The following is a 22,874-nucleotide window of genomic DNA, read 5'->3' on the forward strand; positions in this document are numbered from 1 at the left end:
TCTCTTCTGGAGGAAACGGTGAAATGGCACAGAAGGAGAAAAGAGACGCTCTCAGAACCAGAGGTAGGTAAAGAGACGCATGGACGGACGAGGGGAGACAGTATACCGGTGCCAGACACGACTAGACGACCCACATGTACAAGAGCACGAGCCGGGCTCATTCATTGGCAGCTTAGCACGGGGACAATGGGGTTTACGGTGACAGACAGGCATGGACTGGGACAGACATGATGAGTCGGTGGCGAGCTCGGTGACGGGATGAATGGGGCTGTTGATGTCTGGTGGCAGTGTGTGTGAACTGTGAGGGTGTGTGTGTAGGTGAGTATGTATGGCTGAGTGTGTGTGTGTGGGTGTGTGTAGGTGAGTAGCAGTCATAGCAGTACGTATGCAAGAGTTTCCTGGTCCTGGATAGTGTCAGTATTTACACGTCCGTTGAATAAAGCTTTTCTCTCCGTATTTTTGGTTTTTGGTATTTTGGATTTTGGTATGGTTGTCATTTTTCTTTTCTTCTTCTCTCATTTCCTGTCATTGTGTGTTCCTCCTCCACCTCCTCCTCCTCCTCCTCCTCCTCAGGTAAAATTTTTGGTTTAAAATCTTCCTCCTCTTTCAACTCCTCCTACTCCCTCTGACCCGCAGCTTTTAGAAAAACTAGAAGAAAAACGTTAGGAGAAACAAAAAAAGAGTTCAAACACAGTCCTCCACATGCTCTGTTTTGTTTGTGTCGTTTTTGGTCTCGTGTCCTCGCCGCCATTCCCTTCGCACACGTTTAAGAGTTCTCTTTTGTCATTTTTGGTTTTCTCGTATACGTGAATCGACGACGCGTGTCTCCGCCCTCGTTTTTTGCCGCTTCACGTGTCATGGATCCCCTCCCCCCCTCCCGTTGGAGAGTGGGGTGGAGGGGGGGGGGGGGGGGGGCAAGGGAGAGGCAGCATGTCAGAGTCGCTCAGTATTGGCAAAAAGGGGTCCAACGTTGCCTCCTTTCCGTCTTCTTGGATACATGGATATTTTTGGTTTCGACCTCTCCCTCCTTCCCGCCTTCTCCCTCCACTCTTTCAGTCCCCCCTCCCTCTCCGTCCCCCTCCTCTCTTTCATTCTGTGTAATTGTTTGGCATCGAAAGACCAGGAGAGAGAGAGAGAGAAAGGGAGAAAGAGTCTGAGAAAGAGAGAACCGCCGCGAATACAAAACAAATCAAATAAACAAAACGAAAACCACACACCAGGAAGAAGAGTGCGAGAGAGGGAAAGAGATAGCTTTGGTTGTGAAAGGCGAGGTTCTCGTTTTTTTGTGTGTGTTTTTTTTTTGTTTACTTCTTTCTCCGTCCGTCCGTCCTTCCTTCCTTCCCTCCTCTCTTTGATTGGCCCGTCGGCGTCGTCGTCACTCGATCTTGGCCCCGCCCAGAGAGGTGGGGCTGTGCGCCATCTCGCTGGAGGAGCAGGAGGAGGGGGCGGGGCTAGAGCAGGGGGAGGGGGAGCAGGGGGTGGGGCTGACGCTGCTGGCCGAGGGGAAGGGGGAAGGCTGGTGATGGTGGGACGCTTGTTGTTTGGCCATGGCGGCCTGCACGCTGCTCGCCAGCGTGGCGCCGTGTGGCCCGTGGCCCTGCGCCATGTGGAGCAGGGCGGGGTGGTTGAGGAACAGAGAGGAGGGGAGGCCGCCGCCCTGCAGAACCTTACTGCCGCCCTCAAGACTGGAAAGAGGCAACTGGCCACCACTGGCTGCTAGGGCCGCTGAGAGGGCCAAGGGGAGGGAGGGAGACAGAGACAGAGAGAGAGAGAGAGAGAGAGAGAGAGAGAGAGAGAGAGAGAGAGAGAGAGAGAGAGAGAACGTGGAAGGTGAAAGAGAGGAAAGAAGAGAGTGGTTAAATGCCGTCACGTTTGGCTGATTGACTGGAGATGGAGACATATAGATGCAGGTGTATGTGAGTGACGGGGACAGCACAGCATGTGAAGACTGCACGCACGCGCACGCACACGCACACGCACACACACACACACACATGAATACATGGGGGGGCGATGGTGGATGTAATGAGCACAATGGGATAGGAAAATTATGACATATGCTATGTATCATTTTGTCTGTTCTTGTGTGTCCCACAGTCAACGAGCCTGCTACAGAACATACCTTGGTGTCTGACCTCCCCTTGAGCCAGATTTATACTTATCGAAAATATAGGAGATCTAAAAGCTCATACAACGTGCTGCAGTGGAACCCGTTCTCCGGTTTCATGCAGCAGCATCGCTCACATTACTTCAGTTCTATAGAGTTGTGTCTTTGTACAACTCATATGTTTGGTGACGATGTGTCTTGTTCAATTAAATTCAACTTCCCATCCTTCTCTCATCTCAGTCTATCTCATGTTTCATCTCCATCAGTCCTGTCTCTATCTATCTATCTAATCTCTATCTCTCACTCTATATCGTCGCCATTCTTGTCTCCACTTGCATTCTGTCTCTTGACCATGCAAGCTGATGAGTGGAGCATCTTCGTCGTGCCTTGAGTCTACACTGTAAACTCCTCCGTGCTTTTTTTTTTTTTTTAACTCTGAGAGTGTACAAATGGATCCAAATGGACCCGTGAATTGTACTATGTAACATATGGGCCTGTAATATATGGGTGTGTGTGTGCCTAACACACACACCTTGGAGAGACGCCAGGGGATTATTACCGAGGAGGGCTTGGTTCATCCCTGTGTTAACTCCCATCACAGTGTTCCTGTTGTGTCACGCACGCGCACACACACACACACACACACACACACACACACACACACACACACACACACACACACACACACACACACACACACACACACACACACACACACACACACACACACACGCACACACACACACACACACACACACACACGCACACACGCACACAGGTAGAGGAGAGAAGGTAGAAGGGAAGCAAGTTTAGCGGCAAGAAGAAGCCTAGTGCTCACATAAACAACGTTAGAAAGCTGCCACCGTGCTGGTAATCATCTGCAATGCAACGCAATGCACACATACAGTAGCAAGGAGGAAGAATCTCAGAAAAAAGATGTGAAACTGAAATAATTCTATCCATTTACGCATATACTGTAAGCAAATCAGGCTCAATAACAGAGTGTCTTCCTTTGTTAACCACTGAAGCCCTTGTGCATTACTTCATCGTATGATGAATAGCCGATCTCAGCAAGCGCACACCATGAAGAAAATATGGAATTGTTTGGGAGACTTCTTTGAAATCTTGCGCCTATAACGGCATGCCAAAGATAGGCACACCAGGTTCAAAGTGGAAAGCTATATGCAAGAGCGACATGGTTTGTTGTTTTAATGTGTGTATCTGTGTGTCTCGTGCATGTTTTGTTTTGTTCGTATTCACCTCAGGTTTGCAGCAAAATCGGTGATGTAGTTAGATACGTCGCCATTCTTTTTACCCATGCGCCATAAGCTGTGAACACACAAACACACACATGGTTACTCACAAAAATACGCAAAAATACGCAGTGCGTGCGTGTGTGTGTGTGTGTGTGTGTGTGTGTGTGTGTGGGCGTGCGTGCGTGTGGGTGCCATGACATGCTTGTTGTATACCGTGACTGAGGACATATGCCTTGATTTTGTTGATGTAACTTTGCTGCACCTGAACTATTTATGTCCTTGTATGCAATTTCCTCTGTGTGGACATAAATACATTGTTAAAATGTGTGCTGTATATATGCCATCCCGAGTCTTACCCTGTGTTGAGGTTAAGTGTGCTGTGGATGGGAGTGGCTGGGCTGGCTGTGCTGCGCGGCGGAGGTGTCACCGGAGAGGGGGCGGAGCCGAGAGAGGGGTGGGCGGAGCTGAGAGAGGGATGGCTGGAGCTGTGGGAGGGATGGGTGGAGCTGAGAGAGGGGTGGGCGGAGCTGAGTGAGGGATGGGCGGAGCTGTGGGAGGAGTGGACGGAAGTGAGGGAGGGGTGGGCAGAGACGATGCTGGAGGCCAGGGGGCCAATGGAGGACATGGTGGTCACTGTTGTGCTGTTGCAGAGACTGCTCACCGCCTGGGACAGCTGACTGGACATCTGTTGGACAGAGAGAGAGAGTGAGTGAGTGAGTGAGTGAAGAGTTAGCGTCAAAGTGTCCTTGAGCATGTCCTCTCAGCGCCCAATGCGAGATTAGTAGAGGTCGCCTCCGCATATGCAAAATTTGCAAATATCTTATTTTATTATTTTGAGGGCTACACAGCGCACCTATAGCGAACTGGCTGGCGCCCTAGGGGCTAGGGCCGGTCCTGGAACAAGAGTCTCAACCACTAATTGCTCGTGATGTGCTGGTTGTTGGGTGAATGTAAATGCACAATCTATGTAAAGCACTTCGGATAAAAGAGGCAACATTTACCATTTAGTGAGAGAGATGCGTACGTGCGTGCGTGCGTTGAATTTTTATTTCAAACCACTGCGTTTGCGTGAGCGGGATGCCCTACCATGTGAGGGCTGTAGCAGGGGGTCTTGTGCGTGGGCGGGGCCGAGCTGGGGGGCTGGCTGCAGGGCAGGGGAGGCGTGGCGCTGGACGGGTTGATGCGCTTCTCCTTCTGCCGGCGGTTGCAGAACCAGACGCGGATCACCTCCTTCTCCATGGTGAGCTGCTCGGAGATCATCAGGATCTCCTCTGAGGTAGGCTTCTGGTTCTGTCAGGGAGGCAGTGGTGTTTTTGGGCAGCAACATTACATTTTGGGTTTCAAGGGCCTTTCATGCGGGAAGCGAGGAGGAACGCATCGCGTTGTTGCCTGGATCAACGAGAGGTCTGCTAGAGGTCTAATAAAGAGGGGCGCGACAACGCAAAAAAAGCTAAACAGAAGCCAGGTCGGGTGAGTCGCGGGCGTGTGCACGAAACGAGCACGCTCGCGGAAAATTAGCGGGACCGCGCTCACGTAAATATACGCTTGCGTTGTCGCACCGCGACTGCTCCCCAGTGCTCCGCGCAAAAAAACGCAGGTGTCATTGAAAATGAACTATAGGCGCATTATTATATCGCTTCACGTTTGAAAGGCCCTTTAGTCATAGTCTTTTGAAATAGTTTTCATTTAGTTTTAGTCACATTTTAGTCCCCTGGAATGTTTTAGTTTTAGTCTAGTTTTAGTCGACTAAATGTCATGAGATTTCAGTCGACTAAAATGTATTTTGGCGGGCCTTGATGCCGTCGCAATGGCTCACAACGTGTCGCAGTGTGACACATTGTGAGCATGTAGAGCGGCTATTTTCAGCATGCAACCAAATGAAAAAATTACTTATAGAGGGTATGTGCGTGACATCATCATCAAACCCGGAAGATATGCAGGAATGCCTACTGAGTGGCAAAAAACTACTTTCTGGCCTTGACAGCCCGTGCATCCAATCTGAATTTGATTGCATTAAACAACTTTAAACAAGGTTAAACTCACTTTGCATGTTGCTTTGCCACTCGATGTGCCATTCACTTTAAGCATGCGCATACCCTCTATACTGGATGTCTTGTCCACTAGTCCCTTCCTAACATTTTAGTCTAGTTTTTATTTGACGAAATTGTCAATATATTATTATATTTAGTCTTCATTTTAGTCTTCATAGTTCCATTTAGTTTTCGTCAGTGAAAAAAGGTAATCGACGGAACATTTTTTGTCATAGTATTATTCAACAAAATCTAAACTGCAGAGAGGGTAAGACAGACCCTTGAGTTTAGGTTTTTGCAGAAGCATGACACCGATGCAAAGTATCAAGAAACAGTGGGGGGAGAAAGGGTGTACTGTATTAAAAACACATATTTACATTAGAAAATGTACAACATTAGACAAATGCACCTGAGGGTCCAAACCCCACCCACATCAACTGTACGTCTCTTGATTGTGGGCGGACGGCGGGGCTTTTCAGAGTAAAATCTGCCATATCTGCTGGCACTCTAGCGCCTTTATTTTTGAAGAATTCCCCGGGACAAAAGTTGTGTTTTTAACCACTCTCGACTCTGCCAGTGGAGTTCCATGTGCAGGTTAACTGAATTGCATTTAGGTTTTAATTACCGCCATGAAGGCGCGCTCAAGGGCCACGCGCACGTTGGTCTCAATGCTGGTTCTCTTCTTCCTGCGGCGGCCGGGCAGACCCTCGAAGCCCATGGATGAGGAGGACAGAGAGCTGGGGCTGGGCAGAGTGCAGTCTATGGACATGGTCTCTGGTGGAGGACAGATCACATGCAATGCATCCATGTTTCCGTACACTTCATGGCCAACATACAGTACATTAACCCCCCCTGCACACATACGCACACCACTTAAGCCATTTTATGTTATGTTATGTAAGGGATAATATCTGGCTATAGGTGATCATTGTCGGGAGAAAATTCAGGGAGTTTAATGGTTAATCACCCTGAAGGTGAATTATATCCCGACAATGAACACCTAGCCAGATATTATCTCGCTTATTACATGGCTTGGCTACCGAAACACAACAAAAAAAGTATTCGCGCTGGCTGCGTCTGCTCAGCTGCAGGGCTGGAGCACTGTCGGAAAACAAGGAAGTGAGTTGATCAAATATAGAATCCATTTTTGGTTACTGCTAGTCTATTTCTAGCTCAAATGTTTTCAAAAACATTTTTGGAGGCAATGTTTAGCTGTAAATGACATTGTGTGTCACAGTGTGTGTGTGTGTGTGTGTACATGGCTGTCATGTTGGAAACAGCAGTAAATAAGGTGGGGCGCAGCTGGTGCTCAGAGGGTTTGATTAGGCAGTGGTCTGTTATAGAGCGGAGCGGTCTGTTATCAAGAAATAACACACCGCTGAATTCAGCGATTGACCAATCAGAATCAAGCATTCAACCAAGCCATGTAATAACAACCGATAATCACCAGTAGGCTCAGCCAGCTGGCTCGAGTTACATTCCAGTGATAAGTAACCTACAGGTGATTATCGGTTCCGCTACCTGAACCTATACCATTACCTTATACTTTCAATCCGGGACAGAATCTGTGTCACATAAGTTGTTGCTATATACCATATACTTACTGTAGCATTATAAATCCTTTAAAAAAAGAATATATGGTTCAATGACGCAGGTGAGAAGAGGGGGAGAGACAGACAGATATTTGTATATATATATATATATATATTTATAGGAAAAGAGAAGGGAACCCGCACACTCGTATGCTCCAAAAGATAAATTTGTTGACGACGTTTCGAGCCAAGGCTCTTCATCTGGTCAAACCAGATTTTACTATAGTTTTACTATAGTTTCTATATATATATATATAAATATTTGTCTGTCTCCCCCCCTCTTCTCACCTGCGTCATTGAGCCATTTCTCCAGCAGTGGTTTCAGTTTGCACATGTTCTTGAAGCTCAGGTTGAGGGCCTCAAAGCGAGATATGGTGGTTTGGCTGAAGTCGTTCCCGTAAAGCTTGCCCATGGCCAGGCCAACGTCACCCTGAGGACATGCACAGACATATTAGAACATATAACATATGGTGGTTTGGCTGAAGTCGTTCCCATACAGCTTGCCCATGGCCAGGCCAACGTCACCCTGAGGAAACGCACCTTTATTGTCACATGAATTGCACTGCACATTTCCTCAAACTAAAACTATGAGTGAAAAAAAAAATCCTAAACCTTCACCCCCCTTGAATTTGCCCGCTTTACCTGGTGGGACTAACTGGTACAATAAAACAACAAAGACACAATAGCAGATAAATTAAAATGATGCTGCTCAACATGGGACATTTAATAAACATGCATAAATATGCATCCTTTCATATTACCCTTTTCAGCAACACAGACACAGACGCACACGCACACACACACACACACACACACACACACACACACACACACACACACACACACGTCACACGTCACACACACACCTGTGTGAAGCCTAGTTTGATGCGTCTCTGTTTGAAGGTGCGAGCGAACTGCTCCAACTCCTCGAGGTCACTGGGCTCCTCGGGGTGAGAGGTCACAGAGGTCAAAGGGGTCACACCCCCACCACTGCTCACCTCTACACCTTTATCTCTCTATGGGGAGAGAGAGAGAGAGAGAGAGAGAGAGAGAGAGCGAGAGAGAGAGAGAGAGAGAATCATGGATTACTTTAGGGCTCAAATAGTCGTTGTTGAGGCCCTATCTGGCACTGAAGCCTGGGAGTTTCCTGGACATGTGTACCTGTGCTTGGAGTCCCAGTCTGGTCGGAGCGGACAGCAGGCCCCCTTGGTTTGGCTGAGGTAGCGAAATAAGATTTGGTGTCGAAAGGAGTCCTGGGAGGATGGGAACAAACAACAACAACGTGAATCTTTGATGAAATTAAATTGATGCATGCAATGTACGCCTTCTGCCTGTTATGGAACCAGTATGCACACGCTCGTTATCTTAACCGTTAAAACATGAGTCAACATTTTTGTGATGGCTATTCAAGAGAAGACTTCCGCACACTCGACTTACTTGTGCAAACGTTTCGGTCTTTGGACCTTGCTCAGGACCAGGGGAAGGTCGAAAGACCGAAAAATGTTGTACTTTAAATTACATTAAATAAAAAGCTCTTGAACCTGCAAGTGGCAGTGTGCGGCTCTCCCTCCTTCTCCTACACGTTTGCTGTGATGGCTATTCAAAGATAGCAGATGTACAAGCTCACAGCTGCTAGCTTGCGAGCTGCTATTGTTGAACTTTTTTTTATTTTTATCTTGAAAGTGTTTGGGGGTCCTTCCTTGGCACGAAATAGTTTGAGAACTATTTCCACCTCAGAGGAAAGCTTGGTCTCTGTTCCAAAAGTGCCGTACGATCCGGCCGGGTGCGGATGATATCGCTACGTCATGTTGTTTTGTATTGTTTTGTAGTCATCAGGCAGGAACAATCAAACGGAACTTCCTTTTCCCCTCAAACCGGAAGAATAACAATAAAAGCTCTCGTATATAGCCTGTAGCTTTTATTGAGAAAAATCGGTTTGAGGGAAAAGGAAGTTCCGGGAGATTGCCGACTATACAAAACAATACTACAACATGGTGTATAGCGATATCATCCACTCCCGACCGGTTCATGAACCCGGAATGGAATGGTGCCCAGGCTAGGTTAACACAGTGACTTGTATACAGTTGTAGGTGGACACTAGTGTGACAGACAGGGGGATGGATGGATGGATGGTGCAGTAATGGCTACCTTGCTGGCCCTGCTGTGCCTGGGGCAGGAGGAACTGGGCAGGGTTCTGGAGGTGGTGTCCAGGCACCAGCACCAACTGTTGGAGCTGCAGAAGCTGCTGGATGTCCTGATGGGTGGAGGAGAGCAGACGGAACAGCACAGGGTCAGGGGAGACATGGGGCACCGTCTGGGGTCTAACAGTAACCATCCAATGACCCGTTTCACGGCAGCCATGTTGGCACAAATAGCAGTTTAAAGATGTGGTGAAATGGTTAATTTGGGCATTTTGTTTTGACGTTTCAGCCTCAAACAACAGGAATCTTACTTTCTAAACCAATCAGAAACCTCAGGCTATGGGACGTAAAAGTCTGTCTCAGTTTAGATTAAGGTCGTCTTTATATTATATCCATTTAATACACATTGGTTATAATATAAAGACGACCTTAATATAAAGTGTTACCAAAATGTCACCCGTACCACTCGTTGTTGGATATAATAAATGAATAACGCCAGATTGTCCGGAATTCTCCTTTTTTTTTAAATGTAGCAGAGCCTCCAGTGAGCCAGCACCCTGACTCTGCTTGTCCTGAACGGAACAGCTAAAACTCAGCTAAGTGATTGCTGTCAGGAACCAAATGGACCCTTAAATGTCTGTAACTCAGAGAGTGTACAAACGGAACCAAATCCATTTGTTTCAATTTGGACACTCTCAGAGTAAAATGAAGAAAGTATTTAGCAGTGTAGATCGGGGTCCCAGAGAAAACAGCGTACCAAATGGAGGTCTGTGGCCAATGGATATCAAACTGGGGCTCCTTGAATTAAAAACACCTTGAGTGAGGGGCGCTCTTATCATCGTACATCATCATGAAGTAAAATAGACACTGTCTATTTGCTCAAACACTATGTAAAATTTTCCATTCAATGGGAATTTAATGTTTGTGTAGGACAAAGTTTGTGGACAGACACCAAAAGCTGGATATAGGAGGCTAGCACCCCTCAAAAAGGATCCCTGGTTAAGAAAGAGCATGCAATGGGATTAATCAGGTCAGGTGTGTGAACTGACAAAACAGCAGCACAGCAACAGTAAACACGCAGACAGAAAAAGAGAAGCGCCGGTTTGAAAACGACAGTATATACCCAGCATGCAAAGAGGGGGAAATGAGCCCACAGCTGAATGCAATACGTTCTCAATCAAGCCCCCCTCCCCGCTCGCCCGGGCCTGGGGGGAGGAGGAGGACTGTGATTGGTCGGTCTTTACCTGGGCGGTGAGCTGGATTGGCTGGGTGAGGGTGAGCTGGGGCGGAGGAGGAGGGTGTGGGACAGGGACGCTTTGGCCTGTCTGTTCCTGTGTGCTCTGTCCCTGGGACTGTCCCTGACCCTGTCCCTGGGACTGAGTTTGCTGGGCCTGCTGGCCACTTTGTCCCGCCTGTTGCTGCTGCTGTTGTTGTTGCTGCTGTTGCTGCTGTTGCTGCTGCTGCTGCTGTTGCTGCTGGGCCTGCTGATTGGCCGCTGCCGCGGCTGCCTGAGCTTGCTGATTGGCTTGGGCGGCCGCGTGGGCGGCGTGAGCAGCGTGGGCTGCGTTGGACTGCTGCATGGCCGCGGCCAGGAGCTGAGCCTGGGCCTGCTGCAGCAACAACTGCTGCTGAGCAGGTAACAGAGCTGTCAGCTGGACGCACACGGAGAGGAGAGACATACAGGAGGGCGGGAAGGTAGAGGAGAAGAAACAGCCAGACAGATTTTGTTCAAAAAGCAGCACCATGAGAGAAGCAAGCAAGAAAAGCAACACACCGCCACCAACAGATACAGAAGAATATGGGCCCTATAGGGCTATAAAGCCTTAACCATTAACCGCAGTACCCGTTACCCGTGAATTACGCACAAGGCCGCTGGCACCGTCCCTAAACGGTATCCACACTACCCGCTAAACATTATGCCGACTCCGTTATTTGCGCCTGGAGGTGTGGCCGTGTTGTTGCATTATCCCACACGTTTGGGAAAGCGCATGGCCGATTCTAAAACCACCCTCTATGCCAAATTTGTTTGGTAGAGCGTGCCTGCGAACGTCGGCACCAACGTTATTGGTGCCACATGCAGTGCGTCTGTGGACACAGACACACAGAAATTCAGAATTGAGTGACCTTGAATGTGATTGTCATTACAATTTCACTGTCACCCACAAAAGTGTGACTGTTTGTGCCAATAAATAGTGTTTTTTTATCAGCAGTTACCATGAAGCTTATCGAAGACAAATACAATGTTGGTTGGTCTACATTTGCTATAACCAGCAATGCGAGTGATAAGTCTGTGGATCAAAGATCATTTTATTCCAAGGCAATGTCGCTCTTCCAAGGCCAGAGAGGGAGAGCGTGTAAGATTGCATTGGGGACAATGGCTTGCGGAGACTTCTCTCAAAGGCATCCGTGATTGGTTTTATTAATGTATTAAACGCCCAAACCACACCTACAGTTTTTTCACCTATAAATATTGCACGAATCAGAGCCTATTTGTCCTTGGACGATGCAAAAACGCTAATCCACGCCTTTGTTTTTTCTCGGCTTGATTACTGCAATTTTATTCTCCATTGTTCTGTAAAGCACTTTGAGCTGCATTTCATGTCATGAAAGGTGCTACTGTACACAAATAAAGTTTTATTATTATTATTATTACAGTATGCATAATGTAACGGGTAGAGCAGGTGTTTTAGGGATAAGGCTGGTGTCTGAAGATAGCAACTTTTGGACGGGAACGCCCCTTTCCCAATGCGAAGTGTGTGTGTGTGTGTGTGTGTGTGTGTGTGTGTGTGTGTGTGTGTGTGTGTGTGTGTGTGTGTGTGTGTGTGTCTTACCCCTGCCAGTTGGGAGCCGGTCAGCATTAGTTGCGTGTGCTGTAGGGCGGTCTGTGAGGGGGTCGGGCCATGAGAGGGAGGGAGGACTGGTGACATGTCACCACACTCCTCCATCTTACTCTGGTATAACGACAAAACAAACAGCGGTTTAACGGGCGCTGGTAGACACAGCTGTGGCCCTGGCAAAAAGTACCAAATGATTAAATGTCTAACATCGCTCTGGTGTATACGTACGTTAGAGATGATATGTCTTTGCTGATTTGTATAGTAAGAATACAGACTATTTTGTAAGTCAATAATCTGTGCAGGAGACATGAAGAGACAACATGTAATACAAATAGTCCATTAAAATTGTATTGTTGTAATGAATCAAACCCCCCACCAAAATACACTTCTTCTGTGGTGGCCGGCTCCATAAAGAGAAACCAGAGTAAACACGATTGACAATAGCCCTCCGAGCCACCCGTCCCTGTGGCATATCTCCAGTTGGAACCAAATTGAAAAGCTTATTTAGCCCATTCTGACCGGGCACCCATTTTGGTGTTGGCATCATGTTATGCTTTAGCTATTTAAAAATAGCAGACCTACAAGCTCATATCGCGCCACCGAGTGGCGCGATACGAGCTTGTAGGTCTGCTATTTTTGAAAAATTCGAAGAACGACTGACATTTTTAGAATCTGATCTCAGGTCAGAATGGGTTAATCAGACCAGTGTGTGTCCGGTGGAAACCTCGTATGAATCTGATCTCAGGTCAGAATGGGTTAGTATCATGACAATATAGTCGAGCACATAAACTCCTCCGGGGCAAACCTGTAGATCAAAATACAGTGCCTTGTGAATTTAGATACTATACTTCAGCAAAGCCTGCACCTAATCTGTGCTTTGTTTCTCTGGTTGGCGGTGCAGACATTTTGTCTTCCATTATTCGTATAGCGGGAGTTAGGGACTGCCCAGGCCTTTTCTTTTCTCTACAAAAGGGACGCATGTTCCCCTTTCTTCATGGATGAGGCCATGTCAGGACACGCAGCAGACACTATAGGGGCCTGCATGGGACTCTCTCGGATTTGCATATCCAATAAGTCGGTATGCAAAAATGAGGAAGGTTTAGGAGGGGGACTATAACTTATTGTGGAGTGATGGTATTGGGTAAATTACGCTCCATTCCACCAGTGGTTTCTCAGACACAATGAATCGCCGTGCCCTCAGTGAGTTCGCTTATAATGGAGGCATGCACACGTTACTTGACACTCGCTTGTCGTTCGATGAATCATTAAACGTCCACAAAGAGCCCATTGGCTCCATGGAAAGGGGTGAATGCTACAGCAGCCATACTGTCAATGAGGCCTTTGTGGTGCCGTGAAACCCCAAGAAAAACAAACACAGACAGACATAAAGACTGAACCAGGCGCAATTCGCGCACAGACACACACACACACACACACACACACACACACACACACACACACACACACGCGCACACACACACACACACACACACACACACACACTCACACTCACAAACAACTCACCTTGCTGCTGCTCAGACTTGGTGAGAGGGGAAAGGGGTTGATTTTCATGGACTGAGCCTACAGGAGGACAGGACAAAGAAGGACAAATAAGCAATAGTTTTCACCACCAATATACTGTAGTGTTTGTACTCACTTCAAATAGATGTACTGCACATTATTGATTCACTTACTGTAATTATCTGTACCTGTATTCCTACTACAGATTACGTATATTATGTTACTGGTGTACTGGTGATAGTTTGTTCATAATGGTTGAATACATATAACCTGTATTCAAATGTCCTTTTATATATTATATAATTATATGTTTTTGCTATGTGTCCTGACTGAATAGGTGTTTAACCTCAGTAAAACTATGTCTGCATGTGTTACGTTTGAGTGTACGTGGCATAAGGAGTCAGAGCTACCTGGTGATTTGATTCCGGACCGTTCCGTTCTGAATCTGCGTGGAAGAAAACATGAGAAATTGAAAAGACAAGAGCACACACACACACACACACACACACACACACACACACACACACGTACCCGTACACAGTACACACACGCACGCACGTACCCGTACACAGTACACAGTACACACAGAAGAAAACATGAGAAATTGAAAAGACAAGAGCATGCACACACGCACACACAAAGATATTACACATATTTCGACACAGATGCATCTAACACACACAGCATATAGTCTACAGTCTACACAACACGCAGCTGTCAGGTCATGGTTTCACTAAAATGAGATTAAGTGAAAATTTTATATTACATTTTAAATTATCAACACACACAAACACACACACATGCACGGTCGCACACGTGCGCACGCACACACAGTTTGTACCTGTGCTCTCCATTGGAGACTCAGGCCCTAGCTTCTCAACCTCTGACTTTGACATCCTGATATCTGCAGAGAGAGAGAGAGAGAGAGAGAGAGAGAGAGAGAGAGAGAGAGAGAGAGAGAGAGAGAGAGAGAGAGAGAGAGAATAGAAGTTAGAAACAATGTTACGGTGATTCCAAGAAAGATAACAAAAAAGACTGAAAAGAGAGCAACTATATATATACACTAATACTATATGCAGGTGAGGCTAAACCTACATGTAAGGTGCATCAATGGAGCATCAATCAAACAGAAAACCGAGAAGATTTAGAGAAGGAAAGATTTTATGCTGAATTTCACGCTGATAATGGAAAGCATGAATTGAAATTGAAAGAAAGAAAACAAAAATGAGAGCGAGAGAGAGAGAGAGAGAGAGAGGTCACAGGCAGGTACAAAAGAAGAGAAGGGGAAAAAACAAGTAACGAATTTTCAGTTTTCATAATAGGCTTACATACTGGTGTATACCGTTACTGTAACTATTGAGACAGGCCAAAGGAGAAGGAAAATAAACTATAAGGTGTCCTGTATACAGTATAGGTAGGCAATATTGACCATTGGTCAACGAGTGTTGTTGTGTCTTTATGGAGATAAACGTGAGCTTTTTGGAACGCGACATGAATTAGGAATCGACGGCTTTGAGGTCGGGGTCACAAAAACCATACGAGTCAAACTCAGCCCGCATGTACATGTTTTCAGACGTTCACTCTTTCTGCGAGATGGAGTGGGCCAAAGTTTGAGTTGTTTGCTTGTTCTAAGAATAACCCGGTGCCGTGCCTGAGTGGGAGCTGCCCACCACCTCGTTGGTCATGGTTATAGTTTTTTTGGCTCTGTAATGTCACTCACAACACCATGTCACTTCCTGATCGATAGAGTGCTGCTGGGACATGCAGTCCCCGTGTCAAAATATGAGAGCGCGAGAGAGAGCAACAGTACAGATATATTTGAGGAGAAACTATGTGAGAATAATGGGTGTGGTACTGCGGTATAGAGAGATTTGGAGGGAATTGTGGAGGGGTGAGACTGTAGTCAGTGACATGTTTGTGTCAACCAGTCCTTTGTTTATCAAAAAACAGTCTGTCAACATCATCTCTCTCATGCATGTGTCCCGTTCTTCTGCCCTGCCTCAGTGCCTTTATGGCAAATACACAACAAACACACACACACCACACACACACACACACACACACACACACACACACACACACACACACACACACACACACACACGTATTCCCACGCGCAGAGCTATACTTCCCCTTTGTGGAGATATGCAAATCAACCCAACGACCAACTAATTATATCTGCCAGCTGCATTATGAACTCCCCCCTTTCGCTCCTTTCCTCCCATCCTGTGTACTGTCATGATGTTACTGATGAAAGCACTGATAATTATGCCACCTGTTTGTTGTCATGCACTGCTGTGCTTTAAAGTATCTTTAAAGATCTTATAGATTCCTCTAATGCCTGATTAAAACTTGGTTGCACAGTCTGGACTAATTTTGGAGGTCGCTTGCTATCACCTTTCAGATTGTAAAATGAACAGCGCATTTCCTTTACAATAACATATTGTAAAATGCAGTGCATTTCCTTTACAATAACATTTATTTTCTTCCCCCCTTCTTTTCTTTTTGTCATGTCAGCTCTAATTGCATGATAGAGAATGTGTCTTTTTTTTAACTCCTTTACCACAAGGCAGCTTTTTAATGAGTGTGCAAATCACTTTCATAGTTTTTATTCTTCTGTATAGCACATTTTAACAACAAACTAGGCCATTTCATATGTGCTCCTTCCTGCGATTTGTTGACTTAGTTAAATGTGTTGACTGTTCTGTCCAAGATTTGGGGGTTTCTCGTCTCTGCCTTTTCATCTTCACAAGAGCATTGAGCAGTAGGGGGCAGTAGTGAGACAGAGACAGAAACACTCTCTCCTTGCTCTTGCCAAGCAGTGTTGAGTTCTTCCACTACCTTTTTTCACTGATGGAAACTAAATTAAAACTAAGCTATGATGACTAAAACTAAGACTAAATATATGGACAATTTTGTCAACAAATAAAAACTACACTAAAATGTTAGGAAGGGACTATAGTGGACGAGAGATCCAGTATAAGTCATTTTACACTTGGTTGCATGATGAAAATAGCCGATCGGCTGTGTAAAATCAGTCATTACGACGTCATCAAGGCCCGACAAAATACATTTTAATCAACTAAATCAACTGTAGTTAGTCGACTAAAATCTTATGATATTTAGTCGACTAGTCTAACACTAAAACATTCCAGGTGACTAAAATATGACGAAAACTAAATGAAGTTTTATTCCAAAGACTATGACTAAAACTAAAATAGAAATTTGCTGCCAAAAACAACACTGTTGAGAACCACAAGGAGCCACTTATAAATCAATGCATACTTAAACTTAAAATGACCGTCGCGGGGGCAACAGCTCCACCAGAGTGTTCCAGACTTCCCTCTCCAGAGCAACATTAGTGACTTCCTCCTGGGGGGATCCCGAGACGTTCCAAGGACAGTGAGTCGATGTGTTTCCTCCAACTGTGCCTTGGTCTGCCCCGGGGTCTCCTCCCAGTGGGGCGTGCCTCGAGGACCTCCCTATAGGGAGACGCTCGAGAGGCATCCTAACCAGATGCCTGAACTACCTAAGCTGGCTCCTTTCCAGGCGAAGGAGCAGCGACTCTATACTCTGAGTCTCTCTCACCCTCGGCCTCCGAGAACCTCTCACCCTATCTCTAAGGGAGATGCCAGCCACCCGTCCAAGAAAACTCATTTCGGGCCGCTTGTATTCGCGACCTTATACTCTTTCGGTCATGACCCACACTTGTCTGACCACAGGATCACGGTCATACAGCACTGCTTAAAGTCTAAAGAGTGGTAAATGTGTGGCGCAATGGAAAGGTACCACGTGCATTATAAATACTTGTCTTGTTCACAGTGACTCACTCACAGTGAGTAAGCACGGTTAGCGGCGGTGGGGTTCCATGCTCTGCCCACACAGAGACCTTGCAGGCCTCTTAAGAGAGTCTAAACACGTGAACTTTCACTTTTACAAGAGGGTTCCTCCACCCGCGAGGCGAGCCTGCCAACTGCCAACACGCTGCATGTTCAGCCTACACTGCACCGTACACATAAAGGGACAAGTGTGCATTGATTAACGGCGGAGGACGGGCTATAGACGGTAACCTGGTGTCTAATGTGGTCATTAATACAGTAGAAAAGACAGTATATCAAGAGGCTGCGTCTCTCTCTCACTTCCCCTAGTGACTTCCCCCTCACACAGCAGCTTGAACGCAGTGCTAAAAACCAACACTTACTGTCAGGGAGGCTGTTAATATTAGCCTGCTCTCTCCCACACGTCATCTCTCATACTGTACAGACCCCTTCTCCCATCAAATCAGCACGCACACATTCACACGCAAAATGTCTACACAGCCACCTACTGTCCATGCACGCACGCACGCACGCACGCACACACGCACACACACACACACACACACACACACACACACACACACACACACACACACACACACACACACACACACACACACACACACACACACACACACACACACACAAAGAGAGAGAGTATAGGGTCATTACTTTATTTATAAAAGATGAGAGGTTGTGTGGGTGTGCTACAACTTCCATTTAGCCAGTATAATGACCACAACTCCAACAGTTACACTACTATGGCTACTGCTACTTGTACTGCTAATAATAATGATGGCCTATAATGACAAGAATAATTTTACATTTACATTTTTACATTTTCTCCAAACGAATTAAAACATTACTGAAATTTACGTTTGGACCTTTTTTTATATAACTTTGGCAAAACAAACTAGCAAACAAACAAAGGTGCCATAAAGTTCATAATTCCCTATATCTGCAAGATTATTTAAATACCCCACCATTGACATACTCACAATATACAGTGCAGTACACTATACTACTACTGTGAGTCATAGTCAATAGGCTCAAACAGTCTCAAAATAATACAGATAATTATATACATTCATATTGTATTTAATGTAGGTTCTCACATAAGCTCTCCCTATAAGGTTTCTTACCTCACCGGTACAACAACTAACTGACATCTTTCCATGGAAAGAATTACCATATTATGTATACTGTATATACAGTATAACTGTTGAGCAAATCAAAGAAATCATAAATCATCACCAATAAATGATGCAATACAAGGAACAGGGAACAAGTGTGTGTGTGTGTGTGTGTGTGTGTGTGTAAGCGACTGTGCGTGTGTGTCTGTGTGTGTAGTCTGGTTTGTTTCTATAATTCTCCTCAGGGCATGAGACCAAACCCTTCACGGCACGCAAGCATGCACATGCACGCGCGCACACACACACACACACACACACACACACACACACACACACACACACACACACACACACACACACACACACACACACACACACACACACTAACTACACACACTTCCCGATTCAGGACACCACCCTGACGCCGAGGGGGGCGTCTGGGAACAGGAGTCTCCCATAACTACAGATTTCTAAACTGTGGAGGAGCCTCTGGTGCGGACGGCCCGTCTTTGATTGCAAAGTGGTGTTTTCCATCAATAAAACTTATATTGCTTTTGTCAAAGAGCGGGCTATAGCCTAGAAGCCTTTCTTTATTTCTTTGCACATGTGTACAGATGAATACTAGACAAGAGAGACCGCAGAAGAATTTGAAATCCCAGTCCTCGTATAGCTAAGGCAGACTACTGATCATACATTATCCCAGTCCTCGTATAGCTAAGGCAGACTACTGATCATACATTATTTGGAGCATTTAAATCCTATTCCTATACAGTACTTCATCGCACGACAAATAGAGGAAACAGACCATCTGCATTCTGCAAGCTATTTTAGACATTTGGGGAAAGGTTTTGCCTATGATTAAGTAATAAGTGCCCAAAATTATCTAATGACACTTCATTCACTTATACCACTAATATTATAAATAACTATGATTGTGCTCTTGTGTTCAATTCTAAACCTACTCAACGCAGCGTAATATTCCACTTGACTGTTAAAAAATAATCCTATGAAAATGGAAACCTTGCTGATAGTGTTAGCATATGAAGACAGATAGAGATGTTTCTCAAGATATAGTGTCTTGCCTGAAGCGCAAAAATAATCATGGGCTAAAAAAAGTAATTGGAAAATATAAGCCATTGCAAATGGAAAGGTTGTACACAGCTACAGTATGAAGACTGACGACAGGATAGCTGGGCAGTGGGCAGTAGGAAGAGTGGGCACCTCGTGGTAAATTGGCAAAAACTAAAATATCTGGAAAATGTTTTTAAGTCAAATAAAGTATCTATAGGCTAGCCTATACATGGTTGTAATTGTAAGTAACATGCTTAAACATTCGACTATTAAGGTCTAATATTTGTACAATTGCATACCGGTATTTATATTGAGGCCAGGGCAGTGGAATTCTTGTCATTCTTGAATTCCAGTATTGACCTGACCACCCCTTACGGTTTTGATTTGGGTATATATTTCTATACACACATAACACCATAATTACTAGCATGTTACGAAGCTCTTTCACCTTTTTGGTATAAATATTATTAAATATTGGGCCGGCAAAACACTACTGCTCACTCTATTCTATATTCTATGATGTCATCCTCTTTATTGAGACGCAATAGAACGATATTTCTCTCGAATGGATCGTGACATAAAAATACGTTTTTGTAATTTATACGTTTTTTAATTTCATTTCTTTTTTTTTTTAGCTCAATTGCACCCAAAAAACCTGAACTTTTAACATTCAGTAGATGTTCTGGCTGAAACAAGTGCTCTGATTTCCCTGTGGACTGTGAGGTAAGAGTCCACAAATCCCATATATGACATAATAATTTGCCAGCAGATGTCACTGTTGAGGGATGTTTGCCTGTTTCATTGCAGCTCAAAAGGCTTCAGAACACACAGAGAAAACCCCCAGACCACAGAGAATCCAGTGAATGTTCAAAGTTCAGGTTGCGTGTGGGTGTAATTGAGGTCATAAAACCTAAAAGAAAAACGAATAAACTAAAAACAAATGAAAATTAATGTCATGAAACCTTTAAATACACAACACAATACAAACATCCTGCTAAACTAAGGTCCTATTTAGGTCTTTCCTCCCCGTTTATTCACTTTCATGTATTCATTGATTTATAGTGTTATCTGTGTAATTTTGTAGTGTTGTGTCAACACCAGTTATAGCTGTACACAAAATTACCCAGACACGGCAACGTGCTTTAATGCTGAGAGTAGGAAGAATTTGTACGCTCTCAGTGTTGAATCAAACACGGAGGATTTTACTGTGTGGCGGTGGTCAGGATACGTCATTCTGGCCATTGGAATGTATAGGCCTTACAGACACATTCAGCAACATAAAGGCAACGACATCATGACTCTAATGAGTTGTGAGGTGAGCGGGCCTTTGAAATGACTTGTAATTTGTGAAGATTGCAATGGTAATTCGCTGCTGATGTGCGACGTCAGTTAATTGGCATTTCAGGAACCTTGTTTCCATGTCACTGAGTGAGTCAGTCAGTCGAGAGCGAATCTCACAGGCTGTGCTGTGAGAGATTTGTATCTGGTCGCTACAGAATGTAAGTGGCGGCATGCAGCAGATATGAGCTGGGAGCTGAAATGACACATTCTCTATACTCTATTTGTACTGTCCAGCGGTTTGGACCAGTGTTTCTCAAATGGGGGGTATGTCTGTGTACCCCTTCACCCTATAGGGTGCGTGAGAAACTGTAAAATGAGGAGAAAATATTTTTACTGTTGTATTTAGTGATAAAACACTGTGAGTGAAGGTGAAGCTTGAAACCAAATTAAGTAGAAGAAAATACAATCAAACCTGTACCGTATAAATTAATTGACATTGAAGACATGCCGTATAGTCTATTACAGAAACATCAAACATCAAAGGACAGAAAGATGGCAGAGTGAGACGTGCTCCAGAGCACACTTTGCAACGTGCAAACGTTTACACGCTGACTTCAGCACAGAAAGAAGAAGCGGTAAGAATTGTCATTGTTACGTCATTAGTGCAAAGAAGCCCAAGTAATGACGCACACTAACAATCATCACAGAACAGAAGAAGTAGATACTGTATGTAATTATTTGCCGTCTCTCCTTGACATACCTTAGAAATGTTTCAGTCTGAGCACTAAAAGAACAAGGAATTTGCTTCAGCATCTTCACATGCAAACACCAACGTGCACGCACGCGCACACACACACACACACACTCTCTTCGGAGCCAAACTCCATCCTTGACGAGGTGTCTGACCTTTCCCTCTGCCTGCGACAGGCATTTGCCTGCCATCCTAACCCCCCCCCACCCCCCCACTAACCCTCATCTCTGTCTCGCCATGCCCTCTCCTCTTTGATGTCCTCTAATTAGTCAAGCTCGTTAGACCCAGCGGTACTAATCAACAGCATTAGGCACAGCATTTTCTCTATCCCCTTCTTTTTTCTGTGCCCCCCACCTCAAAGACACACACACTCTCTCTCACACACACACACACACACACACACACACACACACACACACACAAACTTATAATTGGTGCACGCTAACGAAGGGCCGTGCAGATAAACACTCACCTGGCAACCACATACTGGGAAAGTCCATCGATGCTATTGCTGCTGTTTTGGTCATGTTTGTCTGTGTCTCTCTGTGCGCGTGCGCACACACACACGCTGTGTGTCTGTGTGTGTGTGCACGTGTAGTCGTGTACTGTATGTGTATGGTGGCTCTATGTGAAGAAAACTACACACACACACACCTCTCTCTCTCTCTCTCTGTGTCAGTCCCAGAAGAGGAGTGCATGAAATGATACACAATCACTCTCTTTCCCTCCCTTTCTCTCTCTCTGTGTGTCTCTCTGTCACACATGACAGGTCCACACGCCCCTGTCAAGCCCCACCTCCTCCTCCTCCTCCCCACATCCTCCTGACAGCACGAAAGACAAGAGAAACACAACCCTGGATGTATTAAAACAGGAAGTAACGCCGCACAACGAGCATAGGAACTCCGAGGAGCAGAACCAAAAGAAAAGCAAAGGGGTACGTGAGAGAGAGAGAGAGAGAGAGAGAGAGAGAGTGGGAGAGAGTGAGTGGGAGAGAGAGAGAACATGTGAGACAGAGGAGATATAGTGACAAAGAGGGGAAAGAATACTGTCGATGGAAACTGATGTCGTGGCTGGAAACACACTCCCTCACACACACACACACACAAACACACACACACACACACACACACACACACACACACATGCAGAGAAAAACACAACGTGAAGATATGCCCAGGCCACGCACACAGATTGATGAAGGTACTCAGTACTGTTTCCTACTTATGTCTCCTCTACCCCCCATATTGTCACATAATTAAATCACATATTGACTATAGTGCCCCCCCCCACCCCCCCCCCTCCACATAATTGGCACAACACTAAGATTTGATTCAAA

At 45.5% G+C, this 22,874-nt stretch overlaps 2 protein-coding genes across 2 annotated transcripts in view; both read right to left on the bottom strand.

Moving 5' to 3' along the window:
• LOC308318701 (POU domain, class 2, transcription factor 2-like) overlaps nt 1-22,874 on the bottom strand; it is a gene marked incomplete at both ends in the record, with an annotated part of 135,351 nt that overhangs the window by 60,125 nt on the left and 52,352 nt on the right. The gene's annotated exons all lie outside the window — the stretch shown is intronic.
• LOC308318243 (POU domain, class 2, transcription factor 2-like) lies at nt 1,680-22,065 on the bottom strand (the record flags this gene model as incomplete). The annotated part of the gene is made up of 14 exons (XM_080767715.1): nt 1,680-1,725; nt 3,368-3,436; nt 3,720-4,048; nt 4,450-4,653; nt 6,019-6,167; nt 7,274-7,415; nt 7,852-8,001; nt 8,147-8,238; nt 9,134-9,239; nt 11,958-12,077; nt 13,488-13,538; nt 13,895-13,929; nt 14,326-14,388; nt 22,011-22,065. The coding sequence occupies 14 exons, from the start codon at nt 22,063-22,065 to the stop codon at nt 1,680-1,682; spliced, it is 1,611 nt and encodes a 536-aa protein (XP_080623841.1).

The sequence above is a fragment of the Protomyctophum bolini genome (assembly GCF_963924005.1).
Source record: "Protomyctophum bolini genome assembly, chromosome: 7".
Classification (NCBI taxonomy): Eukaryota; Metazoa; Chordata; class Actinopteri; order Myctophiformes; family Myctophidae; genus Protomyctophum; species Protomyctophum bolini.